The sequence below is a fragment of the Andrographis paniculata genome, unplaced genomic scaffold (assembly GCF_009805555.1).
Source record: "Andrographis paniculata isolate CXL003 unplaced genomic scaffold, ASM980555v1 Contig71END, whole genome shotgun sequence".
NCBI lineage: Eukaryota > Viridiplantae > Streptophyta > Magnoliopsida > Lamiales > Acanthaceae > Andrographis > Andrographis paniculata.
In genome coordinates, this window is record NW_026137608.1 from 1,155,237 (window position 1) to 1,170,487 (window position 15,251).

The 15,251-nt window shown below is 30.2% G+C and overlaps 1 protein-coding gene across 1 annotated transcript; it reads left to right on the plus strand.

The window, feature by feature from the left end:
• Positions 1–3,973: 3,973 nt before the first annotated feature.
• Positions 3,974–9,229, plus strand: LOC127264722 (disease resistance protein At4g27190-like). The gene is made up of 6 exons (XM_051294224.1): positions 3,974–4,129; positions 5,723–5,984; positions 6,031–7,156; positions 7,242–7,638; positions 7,837–8,229; positions 8,963–9,229. Exons 1-6 carry the CDS (start codon positions 3,974–3,976, stop codon positions 9,227–9,229), a joined length of 2,601 nt encoding a protein of 866 aa, XP_051150181.1.
• Positions 9,230–15,251: the final 6,022 nt, after the last annotated feature.

Here is a 15,251-nt window from a genome sequence, read left to right on the forward strand (position 1 = left end):
TCTCAAATAATAGTGATGAGCACATCACGGAGAAAATTCCACTAGGCCTTAATCAAGGCCCGCTTGACCCGGTTTTCCAACCTTATTACTTCGTATGACACGTCACATAGTTTCACATAACAACCATAGGGTCACAACCCTCAAGGAAAACTCCACAAGTTGTACATAAGGGTTCGAAATCCAAAGTACACGTAAATCAATTTATTATTAGTTTGCGAGGGGCGCCATACGGCCAACAACCCTCTAGTCTCCAATATAACATACCAAGAGTGGATTGAACACAATCCATCCCTCCATCACGGATGACGGTCTAAAGACCTTTTCATCATAAATCCATAAAGAATTCAGTCAAATTGATAGAAATCCATCTAAATCAATTACTAAAATCCATCAAATTAAGCGTAGACTCTGTGGATTTTCTAAATCTACATAAATCCATACACTTTTAAAAATCCAAAAAAATCTATTACAATCTCAATTGAATACACCCCCTAAATGTGTGAAAAATTTTCACTTATGAAACTACTTTTAAATAGTCTCCGATTACGGAACTAAAAAATGATAAAAAGGTCCTGGGACTAAAAAATTATATTTTATGTTAAACTATTACGTTTTTATAGTATATAAATATTATATATTATATATTTTGTATGTATTTATATTTTTTTAATATTAATCAAAAATTGTATTATTATTTTCTTTTTTATTAGAACACACCCAATTTGCTAAAAAAATATATAAATTAAGTCTACAAAAAAAGAAATGGATGTACAAGTTTAATTTATCGCAATAAATAAAACTCGTGTGAGGATATTATGTCATTTAAAATATAAAAAGTTCAAATCCTTCAATTAATCTACAAAACAAACTAGATTTGAAAAATATAATCCCAAATAATTTTACCAACCAAATATATGATATGATTCCAAATTTTAAATTTAATAAATCTTATCACATATAAACTCTGACGTAAAATTTCAATCCCATAAAAAATAGTCTATGAACCAAATAGCATCTTATATTCTTCGTTAGCTTTTTTTAGTGTTTTAATATTCTGTTATATTTTAAGAAAAATAAACTAAATCAAATAAATATATTTAGGGAAAAAAATCAATTTTGGTCTCAATATAATCAAAATTTATCAATTTTGGTCAAAATATTAAAAAAACTCATCTATTTTAGTCTCATTATAAACAATATCAATCAATTTTGATCTCACCGTTATAAAACTAACTGAAATGGCTGACGTAGACGTAATAGAGTTGACGTGGCAGCTGTCCTGGAAAGTATACGGCCATGTACAATTATGCACAATCATGTTGTCACACGGCCATATATAATTCTACGTGACTGTGGACCTTTCTATTTTGGTCTAAATTTTTTTTTTTGTTATATATTTTTTTAAAAAAATATTTTGAATTTAGAATAGTTTATAGTTAAAAAAAATCAATAGTAATCATAATATAATTAAAGTATATCAATTTTAGTACAAATATTAAAAACATATCGAGTATATTTTTTGGAAGATTTTGTTTAAAATTCTACTATTTACCAAAAATATTTCTCGTAAAAACATTCAATTACACTATTATTTATTATTTTGTATATTATAGTATTAGAGATTAATTTTATATTTCAATACAATTTTCTTTCAATATTCTTTCTCACACGCTTACCAAAAAAATTTAATGCACTATACATATTCATAATTTTTATACTATACAATTCCTTATAACTCACATAAATTTTTTTTTTTTCAACAATCTCACAAAGCAAATACACATGTCTAAATTGTATTGGAATGTAAAATAAAATTTTAATATAATATAAAAAAATAAAAAATAGTTGTGTAATTTGATGTTTGTAAGAGAATTTTTTTTTTAAAGAAGTAGAATTTTAGACAAAATATTTCAAAATAACATATCTTATAAATGTTTATATTTGAATTAAAATTGATACATTTTAATTATATTAGGATTACTATTAATTTTTTCCATTTTGACTATATCAACTATTCTAAATTCAAAATATATATATATTTTAAGAAAATCTAACCAAAAAAAAAACTTTTAGACCAAAATAGAAAAGTACACGACCATGTAAAATTAAATATGGCCATGTATAACTGTACATGGTCGTGTACTTTTCAGATCAGTGGTCACGTCAACTCCGTTACGTCCACGTCAGCAATTTCTGTTAGTTTTTTAACGATAAAACCAAAATTGATTGAAATTATTTATAATGAGACTAAAATTGATGATTTTTTTTTTTATATATATATATTAGGACCAAAATTGATCAATTTTAATTATATTGAGACCAAAGTTGATTTTATCTCATATATTTTGGGTGTGTTTGTTTGGGGGTTTGGATTTTGAGTTGGGATTTGAATAGTAAAAATTTTGAATTTGAATAGTTGTATGATGTGATATAAATAGGTGTTGATGTGATGTTTTGAATGTAAAAAATTGATTTTTAGTATAATATTAAAAATAAAAAATAGGTTTTTGATTTGATGTTTTTAGAGGAAAAAAATTGGATGAATAGTTGAAATAGTATAACAAATTAATAAGTTTAAATACAAATAAAAACTCTTATTTCGGTTCACACATATGCATATGTTATATCCTCTATAAATTGATACAAATATTCTAATATATATATATAATATATGTTTGACATAATATACAATATGTTATACACGTACCACACACGAATGTGCTACACAGTCAATATGTATGCTTTTAATTCATTCGCATCAAGGTATTCGCATGAATATATATGGGTTGAATGAAATGAAATGCACACCTCTCATCCTCTCTATCTCCCCACATCAAACATTCAAAATGTCATACTACACCATTGTTATCATCATCATCACATACACCCACACGTACATACATACAAACTCATATATATATATATATACTAATAACTTACTTATACTTATACATTATACATACACCCACAAATGCACACACATCTACATATACATATATATACTTTATATTATATATTATATACAATATATAAAATAGTGGTTAGCGGTAGAAATAATTAATATTTCTATTGACTAATCCTATATTAATATTACAACATGTTATCAGCACGATTATATATTTTAATTTCTGCAAGGTAATATTTTATATTTTATCTGTTTATTATGTCTAACCATGCCATATAGGAATTTCTTCTTCTTCTCGTTTCTGGCCAATACTATGTGGCCTGGGCTCGTGATGTTAAAATGCATCTGGCATCAATGGGTTTGGAAAGTACCATTGTCTAGGATAAAAATTCCCCGAGCCAAGATCGTGCAAATGTCATGATCTTTTGTGTCATCATATCGATGAGACACTGATAATGCAATATGTGACGTTGGAATCCCCACTTGAATTTTGGGAAAGATTGAAAGAAATATATGATCACTTGAGGTTGACTTTGTTGCCAAGTGCACGAAACGAATGGCAAAGCCTACGGCTTCAGAACTTTAAACAGTCCAAGAATATAATTATGCCATGTTTAAAATAACATCACAGCTGCACCACTGTAGCGAAAATATATCTGAATCTGATATGATGGAGAAAACTTTCTCCACTTTTCATGCCTCTAACATGGTTTTGCAGTAGCAGCATCGCGAAAGATGCTTCAGAAATATTCTGAGCTAATCACATGTCTTTTGCTGGCTGAACAAAATAACAAATTGCTGTTGAAAAATCATGAATCTCGGCCCACAGATGCAAATCCATTCCCCGAGGCAAATGCAATACAACCGAAAAATCCGGTGCCTGGTCGTGGGCAATTTAGAAATCAATGAATTGATCGCGATCGAAATTAGAATTGTGGACGGGGCCGGACAAACGCATATGATCAAATAATTATCAAAACATGCCCCAATATATGCCAAATCGGCGTTATAATGATAGAAGGCCATACATACCTCAATAAAGGTTCAACACTGGGAGAAACAGAAACAATGACGAGGAATACACCCGGTGTGGAATCAAAGGCCATTGGGCCCATGTTTGTCGCACAGCCAGTCACTTGGCTGTATTGTATCGGGCCTAAAAAAAGGCAGGGAAGAGTTTTTGCCAAAACAAACCATGCTGCCCGTGATGACACATTTGATGATGTGATGAATAAAAATATCAAATACCTGGATGCCGATGATCTGCTTGAGATAGCTGATGATGTTAAATGATAAAATGTTGTTGTATCTATTTTGTTATTTTGATGTTTTCTGCCCCTTTTTGTATTACCTCCTATAATCTAAGTGTATTTTGATTATGTTACTAATACACTTCTTTTATTATTTTTACCTTCTTGCAAAGATATGGATGTCAAATATTTTGGAGCCGATGACAATATCTGCCTTATCGACAGTGCTACAACCCACAGCATTCTGAAAAATAAAAGTTATTTCTCCCGTCTGAATATGGGAAAGACCACTATTGTTACTTTCAGTAATGCATTGAAACTGATAGAAGGCTCAGGAAAAGCTACTGTATTTCTCCCTAAAGGGACAAAAATAGCAATTGAAAATGCCTTATTCTAGAGCAATGCTCGAAGGAATTTACTGAGCTTCAGTGATATTAGGAAAAATAGGTATTACATTGAAACATTGAATGAGACAGAAAATGAGTATCTCCTGATAACTCAGATTGTAAATGACAAAAGAATTGTGAAAGAAAATTTTCCATAATTTTCTTTCGTCTTATATTATTCAAAACTCAATGCCGTTGAAATATATCACCTAGTAGACCAAATGGCTGCTAGCGAATTTAAAACTTGGCACGATCGACTGGGGCATCCTGGCAATGTAATGTTGAGGCGAATTGTTGAAAATTCAAATGGCCACTCATTGAAAAAGAAAGAAATTTCGAGTCCGAATAAATTTGCTTGTGCTGCCTGTTCCCAAGGGAAGTTAATAATCAGGTCATCTCCAACAAATGTTGGATTTGAATCCCCAGCTTGTCTGGAAATAATTCAGGGTGATATTTTGTGGACCTATAGATCCACCGTATGGACCCTTCAAGTATTTTATGGTACTAATTGACGTGTCAACACGATGGTCACACGTATATTTGTTATCTACTCGCAATCTAGCTTTTGTAGACTACTTGCACAAATAATTAAATTGCGAGCACAATTTCCAGATCACTTGATAAAGAAAATACGTTTAGATAATGCTGAAGAGTATTCATCACACACATTTGATGATTATTGCATGTCAATTGGGATTACAGTGGAACATCCTGTTCCCCATAGACATACGCAAAATGGTTTCATTGAATCCCTTATCAAAAGATTGCAACTAATTGCTAGACCATTTTTAATGAGGTCTAAACTTCCTGTATCAGCTTGGGGACATGCTATATTGCATGCAGCAACCCTCGTGAAAATAAGGCCGACAAGTTATAACTGTTATTCCCCTACTCAATTGGTATCTGGAAAAGTACCAAATATATCTCACATGCGAATTTTTGGGTGTGATTTTATGTGCCAATTGCACCACCTCAATGCACGAAAATGGGACCTCAAAGAAGGTTGAGTATATATGTCGGGTATGAATCACCCTCGATTGTGAAATATCTTGAGCCAACAACGGGTGATTTATTTACTGCAAGGTTTGCAGACAGTCACTTTGATGAATCTCTTTCCCGACAATAGGGGGAGACAGTAATCAACTGAAAAAATAAATTTCGTGGAAAATACCAATTTTAAGGATGAGAATGTTCATTTGATTGGGATATGCGGTATGGGTGGTGTGGGGAAGACTACTTTGGCCAAAAAAGTTCGATATAAAGCGAAGGAGAAATTGGGTTTATTCAAAGAAGCTGTAATGGTTGTTGTCGGTCAAAATGTTGATCTGATGAAAATTCAACGTGAGATTGCTGAATGCTTGGGTTTGAATGAGATTAAGGATGTTGAATCATACCAAGCTAGAGCACATAAACTACGTGAGAGACTAATTGGCACAAGAGCTCGTAATTCTGGATGATATTTGGGAAAGTATCAACTTGGAGGAATTAGGAATTCCTTGTAAAAGCGAGTCCGAAGGCTGCTCTGTTTTAATAACTACTCGGAGAAGAGATCTGTTGAAAGAAATGGATGTTCAGATTGTTGAGATGGAAACCTTGTCTGAAGAGGAAGCGTGGTCCCTCTTTCAAGCGAAAGCTGGAGATTGCGTGAATAACTCAGATATACAGTCTATAGCCAAAGAAGTAGTGAAAGAGTGCAATGGTTTGCCTCTTGCAATTATAAATGTCGGCATGGCTATGAAAGACGAAAATAACTGTGACAAATGGGAGAGAGCATTGGATCGACTAAAATGTCCCAACCCAAGAAACATAGGTGATACTTTAAAAGAAATTTATAACCCATTGAGGCTAAGTTATAATTACTTGAAAGATGAGGATAGCAAATCCTTGTTGCAGCTCAGCAGTCAATTTCCTGAGGATTTTAATATTAGCCTCGAGGACCTAATCTTATGCAGCTTTGGGTTATGGATGTCGGAAGAAGGTTGTAATTTGAGATATGCAAGAAGTAGAGTTTATGATTCAATTGATAAGCTTAAAAGTAATTTCTTGCTAATGGACAGAGACTGGAATAACACTATCAAAATGCATGATGTGGTTTGTGATGTGGTTAGATTTATCGCATCTGAAGATGGCTTGGTCGATTTGCAGCATGAGTCGAGGGGATATTATTCTTCTAGTTGCAAATGGATATTGGAATTTCCGGAAAAGGATAGTGATTTTCTTAAATACCTTTTGGGGCCTAATTTTCCAAGTCTTCAGCTTTTGCTCCTACAAAAAAGAGAATGGTGGGACTCAATTTTCAATGAGCAACGGGTTGACTTCAGGAGAGTGAGTTACTATATGTCACATGGTCAGTCAAATGCTTTAGAGATAAGTGACTTTTCCTTTATGGAGACAATGAAAGAGCTTCGCGTGTTGTCTTTCAAAGAAATATCGTGCAAATCACTGCCACAAGCAATTTTGTTGCTGAAAAATCTTCGGACATTGCGGCTAAACAATTGCCCATTGGAAAAGATTGATGTTGTTGGCACGTTGTTAAGTCTTGAAATATTGAGTTGTGTTTGGTGTCCAAATATTCATGAGATACCTCTTGGGATAGGGATGTTGAAGAGGTTCAGGTTGTTAGAATTTTCCTACTCCTCAGGTCTCAAAAGAGTATCTTTTGGAATCATATCAAACTTAACTGCATTAGAGAAATTGAAGATGTTACATAGTTTCAAGGGATGGGAAATCAACAAAGCTCAATGAAACGAAGAGAAAAAATGCCACTCTCAAAGAGCTTGAGTCATTACGCAAGCTAACATGCCTCGAGATTCAAATTGAGGATGTTAGTTTGCTCGAGGAGGAGATTCAGCTTCCACGTGTACAAAGGTATAAAGTTTTATTTGGAGAAGAGGATCGTAGGATTCCAGAGAAAGCTTTGATTTTGCATGGATTATCAAAAGAGAACATTCATATTCCAAATTGGATCATTGGACTTGAAAGGAATACTGATGTGCTATCTTTAGAAGGAGATGGTTCGATAAACTTTCATCTTTCACAAGTCCATAACACTATTAAGTCTTTGAAAGTTCGGGAATGTGGAATGCTCAAGTCATTGGTAAATGCAACCACGGCGGCAGCGACATCAACTGATTGTAGGAGCTTTGGATCTTTCAGAGAATTAAAGTCCATGGAACTTTATGATCTTCCAAGCATAAAAGAGTTATGTGATGGACCAATATTAGAGGGATCAATTTCTTTTAATAATTTGCGAGAAATGCATCTTGTAACATTGCCATCAATTGAAAAATTGTAGAGTCCAAATCAACAAGTTATGCTCAACAACTTGGTTGAGGTACGCTTGGTAGAATGCAATGAGCTACAAAATCTCTTCTCTTTTAGCAAAGACTTCCCCTCAAATCTTGAAAAGCTCCTTATCAGGAATTGCAAGAAGATGAAACAAGTGTTTGTTAATGGACACACAAGTCATGTTCTTGTCCCGAAATTGAAGATGCTACAACTATCCAAGTTACCAAATCTTACTAGTTTTAGCAAAGCAACGGCTAGCATTGAGTTTCCAATGTTAGAGGAGTTGATGATACAGAAATGTCCAAAATTTGTAAATTTTGTGGAAAGCAGTGAGAAGAAAGAGGAAGGAAACACCGACGAGAATAGCCCAATTACTCTTTACCTATTTGATCTCGAGAAGGTATGTATATCCACATTATTATTATTATTATTATTATTATTATTATTATTATTATTAAACATGTCACTGTCATTTTTTGCTGAAATTATTATTTTTTAAGAAAGTGTGTGGATCTAAATAGTAAAAAATAAAAAATAAAAGTTATCTAGTAATTTTGTATTTAAATTTAATCACTCCGTTCCAGGTAAAATAATCCTTTTTATCATTTTAGTATTCCCACTCAAAAATTATCTTTTTTCTAAGCAAGTATTTTTCTTGAAATTTAATATTAGATATCTACCTTTCATTTTGAAAATTATATTAATTTTTTTCACTGAAAATATTGTTGCAACCATTATTCTTATTTAGAACATCACATTTAATTTTTTTTTTGTATAAAAAAAAAAATAATAATAAAAAAGTCATTCATAAAGTAAAATGAATTTTTTAGTCTTTTTATTGATGTTAAAGAATTTAAAATACATTTGTTTAAACATAAATTAAACATAGTAAACATAATAATATTAAATTCTTAAATTCCAAGTTTTATTATTTTATTATTATTTTTAAATTTTCGTACTTGCTAGGTACATATGTCTGTTGATGATTGTCTTTGAACTTCATTTATACACAAAATCAATGCTACATTGCTACGTAAAAAAGTGAATGAAGTTATTCATCAATCTCATTGTTGTTTTATTCATTGAAATATCACTAATATTAACTAACTAAATATGAGGTTGTATTTTTGCAGGTTAAATTCGGTAGATTGGAAAAGTTAACCATATTTGATTGCAACAATATCAAAACTTTGTGTACAATTTCAGTAATTGATCATTTTGTCAATCTCAAAAAATTGTGGATTAAAGAGTGCAAAATCATGGAACAAGTGATAGCAATTAAGAAAAGGGGATGTGAAAGTTTGATTGTAAAAGATGAGGTGATGGAAGGACTTCTAAAAAAGAATGAGAATGAAGATGATGAGATGACAAACTACATTGTTTTGAACACCATGCATTGATGGGCGGTGAGGTCCCATATTGACTCCGAATTTGGAGCTTCTATTTCTTGAAGAATTATCAACTCTAACTAGCTTTGGGAAAGGGATTGAAAGCATTGAATTCCCAATGCTAACTGAAATGAAAATTATGGGTTATCCGAATTTCATGAGCATTATTTGTTCCACGGAATCAAATAAAAAATGCCACCATGAGGATGACGATGATGAAGATGAAGATGAATCCCTTCACTTATTCTGCAACCAAAAAGTATTTATGGTTTACCTCAGATTATTCTTTAGATATTGTTTCTATTTGTTGGATTATTGTGGTAGGCTTAATGATAAAATTATTTGAATTGATCAACTATCTATCTCTGTGTTTAAAAATATTTAACTAGAAAAAAGCTTGTTTGTTGTAATTTGTTTTTCTTTTGCATAATTTATAGTAAAATATATTTCTTCAAATTTAGTATTCAATATTTATTTTTATTCAATCACCATATCCAAGTAAAATGATTTTTTAATTATTAATGATTATTAATCATTAAAACTAAGAATTTAAAAAGGTATAATATGAAGAAATTAGCAAATTATTACATAATGTATAGCACATTAATTTGAAATTAATTAACAAATTGTCATAAGACATATAATATATATTGTGTTATGTAATATGCTATTACATTGTGATGATTTGTTATTTTCTTTATGGACATTTGCTAATTAGATCAAATTACTATTGTGATGAAATCAAAATACTTTACTTTTCTATATATAATTATATAATGTGTAATTCAAATATATGTCATATTCTCTGTATATATATATATTTATAGACATTTGCTAATTAGGTCAAATCAACACCATACTTATTTGACCCAATCAGCACAGCAACCAGAGCCTATTGAAGTAACTATTTGTATTGAGTTTTAGTTTGCAATACAACTAAATAACAAAAACAAATCTGAATTCTATGAGTTATTTTTATTACTATTATATAAAATTTTCAAATAAATTGAAAGTTACAGTAAATATACTTACCATTTTAATATGCTCAATATATATAATACTCACTATTTATTCGAATAAATAACAATTTTGTTATTTTAGTTGTTCAAACACGGAGTAACAATATTTGTAGATCTTATTATACATTGTAAATACTTTCGATCTTATTTATTTGCATCAATATTACATACTAAACATAAGGGAAACATAGTCCTGTAAGGGATGACTTGGTGGTGTAGGAGTTGAACTTGTGACCGTGAGGTCTGTCTGTAAATACACATTCATACATGTTTGACAATCATAGTATATTTATCATGCATGTACCCCTTATTTTGCTCTTTTGAATTTTAATTAATTCTATTAGAAAATATTTGGACTTTGTATTTGAAATTTTAAGTGCATTATATATGCAAGGATTAAAGGTGAAAGACTTCATTTAATTATATATCTCAGGAATTTTAATTTATAAGTAATTAAATTTGATGCAATACCAGATGTCACATTCAATTAAGTCATCTTTAATTCAATTTCACTTTTAATCGGAATAGAAAATGCTGTTTGTTTTATAGGTTAAAATTGATAGATTGAAGAAGTTGCAAATTTCGGGATATGGAGACATGAGCAATATATGGTGCCGGCATATTCCTCAGTCTTTCTTTATATCATTAGTGATATTGGTGATAACAAGATGTCACAACATCAAGAGTTTATTTTCTTCTGCAATTGTTGGGCACCTTGTCAACATTGAAGAATTATATATTGCAGATTGCAAGAAAATAAAAGTAGTCATTTCTGGCGACAAAAAGATGAATGATAGTTCAAGGCCACTTCCAAGTTTGGTTGAATTAAGCCTTGAAGATCTGCCAATTCTGGGGATGATTTGTGAATGGAGATGCGCTCTTGAGTTGCCATTGTTGGAAAGATTATCGATATTTAACTGCTCACAAATGGAGTCTTTGTCGCTTGAATCTTGGACCGCACCAAAGTTGATGTTTGTGGTAGTAGATGACATGTGCTTTGAAAACTTGAAAGGAGTGAAAGATTTAAATATTTTTCTATGCCCACATACTATGTCCGCAAGCACAGAGGTAATATTTTTACCTTTCTCTCAAAATTAGAGAACTTTTATACTTCCTCCGTCATTCAAATTTATGCTCACTTTCCTTTTTGGGTTGTTATTGAAAAATATTCTCGTTTCATTTTTAAGTAAAAAATTATTACATTTTTGTACTATAAAAAGAAAAAGTAACAATTATTAAAACTTGTGCCCGGTCAAATGAGCACATATTTGCACGACGGAGGGAGTAATTTTTTAGTTATTTGTCTTATTGTATAATCAGTTATATTTTTGCATATATATATTGAGAAATATATATACATATAATTAAGAAAGTTTTTTAAGTAAATTGTCCGTCAAATGAGTAAACATGGTCAAAAATCATATTATATTTTTCTCCTAAAATAAAGATTTCATTGAGAGGTCAGAATATGATCATCTTACCTACGTTATATATATATATATATATATTAATTCCTCTAGGAATCAAATTTATTAGATGAACTGGAGGTCGCAGAGATTGAAGAAGTCTGAATAATGAAAAGGTACTGTTAAATGGGCATATTTAAGTGTAAGTAATTATAGCTTTGTTGATAAGTTTATAGGTTTATTTGTATAAATTTTCGCCAATATTTATGCATTATCTATTAAAAAAAAATGAAGAAAGAAGAAGGGAGATTCTACCTTCTCTAACAAACATTATATATAACTTATTTTTCATCTGAAATAGCATATTCTAAATTTCTATTTTTGTTTGTTTATATATATATATATATTTCCAAAATATATTTACTATTCATTCAAGTAATATATATATATATACTATACAAAGAAAATCACATAAAAACTTAATTACTTTTGTATTAAATTTTATATTTAAAATACCATAACAAGCAATTATTTTAATTCGGTTTCTTTACAATTTTAAAACAATCTAAAACACCTAATACAACTAAATAGTATCCTATTCTTTATTAAAACATTAGATTCAACACTTATTTACTATTTAAAATCGCCATGTTTTAATACATATTTTCATTCAAATTTTTACTATATTGAAAATACGAAAATGCTTCCGATCAAGATATATGATAGAGTTTGCATTTGTGCTTGTAGTATTGTTGATCAAATGTTATATTTTGTTAAATTAGTTCACTGGATTAGAGGAGGCAATGGAGGGAGGGCAGCTGAGAAGGAGCAGAATGTGATGAAAACACTCACTCCAGCTAGCAATCCTACTTGTATTTGATGAACATTCTCACTTAAAATCGATCTCTTTCCCATTTTGCTTTGGAACATTTCGTCCATTAAAAAAGTTTTCTTGACTCATAATTTTGGGAGTTTGATGGAACATTGAACACTTGAGTGTATTAGGGTTTTATGATACTTCTCAACTCTTCTTTTATAATATATTTTTGTGTGTTCATGTTATCATCCTGTCATCATAATTCTTTTGTCCATGATGATTTCGATTTCGATTTGGCCGGTTTAGGGTCAAAACTGCAGTTTTGGTTATGATATGAAATTGCGAGCTTGCCTTTTGTTTTCATTGGCCTTTTATGTTTTGGTTGGCACGAAAACGTGATGGTAGATATTTATGATTGTCATTAATTTGTTATTAGATACAACAACTTGATAGTGATGTGTGATTTGTGAATATTGAAGTCTTGATCTTCCATTAGAAGTTGAAGTGTTTTACCAGTCTAAAGAGCGTAAACATACATAGATACCTAAAATCGAATAGATTATGTTTCCAAGAATAAACAATCGAATATGGCATGTAGGGTGGTATGTTTTGCCTATAAATAAGTAACTAAAATGTCAATTATAGTAGTTTGATAATGTATGGTGCCTCAAATTTTTTTACGGGGTGGATGTTATGTTGAATTTTTTAATTCAGCGCAGCTGAAGTTAATCTAAATTCTTAATTATAAAATTATTTGTTTAATTAAAATAATTAAGTTTAAAACTTAGGACTATAAATATATACAAAAACAACCAAACCCTTAAGAAGAGAAAATGAGGAAGGAAAAGAAAAAAAAATATCCGGCCGTTCGATTGCAATTTTTATTTTGTTAATTCATTCCTAGATATAAGTAGAATTTAGTTACAGTTTTTTAATTATGATTTAGAGTATTTATTTCATGAATCAGATTGTCTTATATAATAATGAGTTTTTATAGTTAATTTTAGTAAACATTCTAGAAGTTCCGAGATTGCCCTTCAACTGAATCGAAGATTATCAACTAGATTTAGTTTATCCGTATCTCTTTATTTAGATATTTTTATCCGTAGATATAGGGTATCCAAGTGTGGATTTGATAAGATATATCGTATCTATGTTAAAGTGTCTATACATAGAGGAGGAGTCCTCATTTGTAAGATACTTCAGTTTTGAGAGTAAATGAAACACTCTATTTTGCCGGGTGCATTTTATAATGTTTTTACTTTAGCGTGCGTTAGTAATGTGTACGAGGCTGGAGTCGAAGAATCACTAGGCCGACAGGAAGGTGTTCGAGAAGGAAGTGTAGCAGTAGCATTTCCAATATGAGCCAACTAGAGATTTTACATTGGTGGTATCAAAACAGGAGGTGACAATTTCATGATGCAGTGTACCAGTAGCATTTACAGTATGAACCAACTAGGGATATTACATTGGTGGCTTTGATCTGAAGCAGCTCAGCAGACTGGGAGGTTTCCCCTTCGGAAGGCTCTGGTTTGCTTTGAAGCAGCTCAACAGATTGAGAGGTTTTGCCTTTAGGAGGATTTGGTCTCTTGCAGGGTTCTAAAGCCTTTCATATTTATACTTTTTGGTCATGCCTCCTTGTTTAGGTAGTTTTGGACTCATGTCCAACACGGATATTTAATCATATAGAGCTTGAATACATTAAATTAAACATGAGATTAGGTCGTATAAAATAATATTATCCACCTTAATTTTATATAGTAAACGCACACATAATATACTATTTTAAACCTATGTATATATATATAATGCAATACTTTAAAGTTGTTTTGACTGAGTCGTTGTGGTGCATTTGTACTGTTTAACAAAAAAAATAAAAAATCAATTGTTTTATAGTGATTTAATCGGTCATATAATGCAAGATTTTATTTATTTTATTGTATATTTTACTGTGAAATTATAAATATATAAAAATATATATATATTATTTTCTTCGTCCGTCAACAATTATATCAAGTGTGTTTTTAGAAGATTGTGTCCAATATTTTTTAATGCATGAGGGAGCCTTATGCAATTTTTAAATTATTAAAGTATACAATGCAAACTTTCCAAACCACAGATGATATGTAAGCAATTTTGTCTAAATAATAATCAAAATATCACTACTTTTTTCTACTTATTTTTTTTATTATTATTTAATTTTCTAGAAAATTTATATAATACTCTTAGCGTACTTTTTATCTATATCATTTTACTTTTTATATATCTCATTTTATATTAAAATACTATTAATAAATCTTCCAAATAAGTATAAACATATCAGATAGCAGGAGTATAATTATTTGAGTTTTGTTCTATTTATATCTATATTTATATTTATAAATAAAATAGTCATTGAAAATGGTTAAAATGAAAGAATATTACAAATAAATAATACTCCGTCTCACATACCATGTTCATATTGTCATTTTTGTCTATCCCACAGCCCATGTCATTTTTCCTTATTGGAAAATGATTATACACTTTAATCTCAATTTAAAATTTTTAATTTAATTTTTTTTTAATTTTAATTAAACTAATTAGTTATTTTAACTTTAATCTATGATTATTTATATTATAAAATAATTATTTTCACTCATACATTCTTAATTATCTACTAATTATATTTATTCTAAATCTCCATGTCTACGGTAACGCAGACATCCAATGTGGAACGTATGGAGTATTATTTAAATATAAATTATTATAGCTCAAAATATTTTTTGATAGGTTATAGAAGCGAACCGACTGAA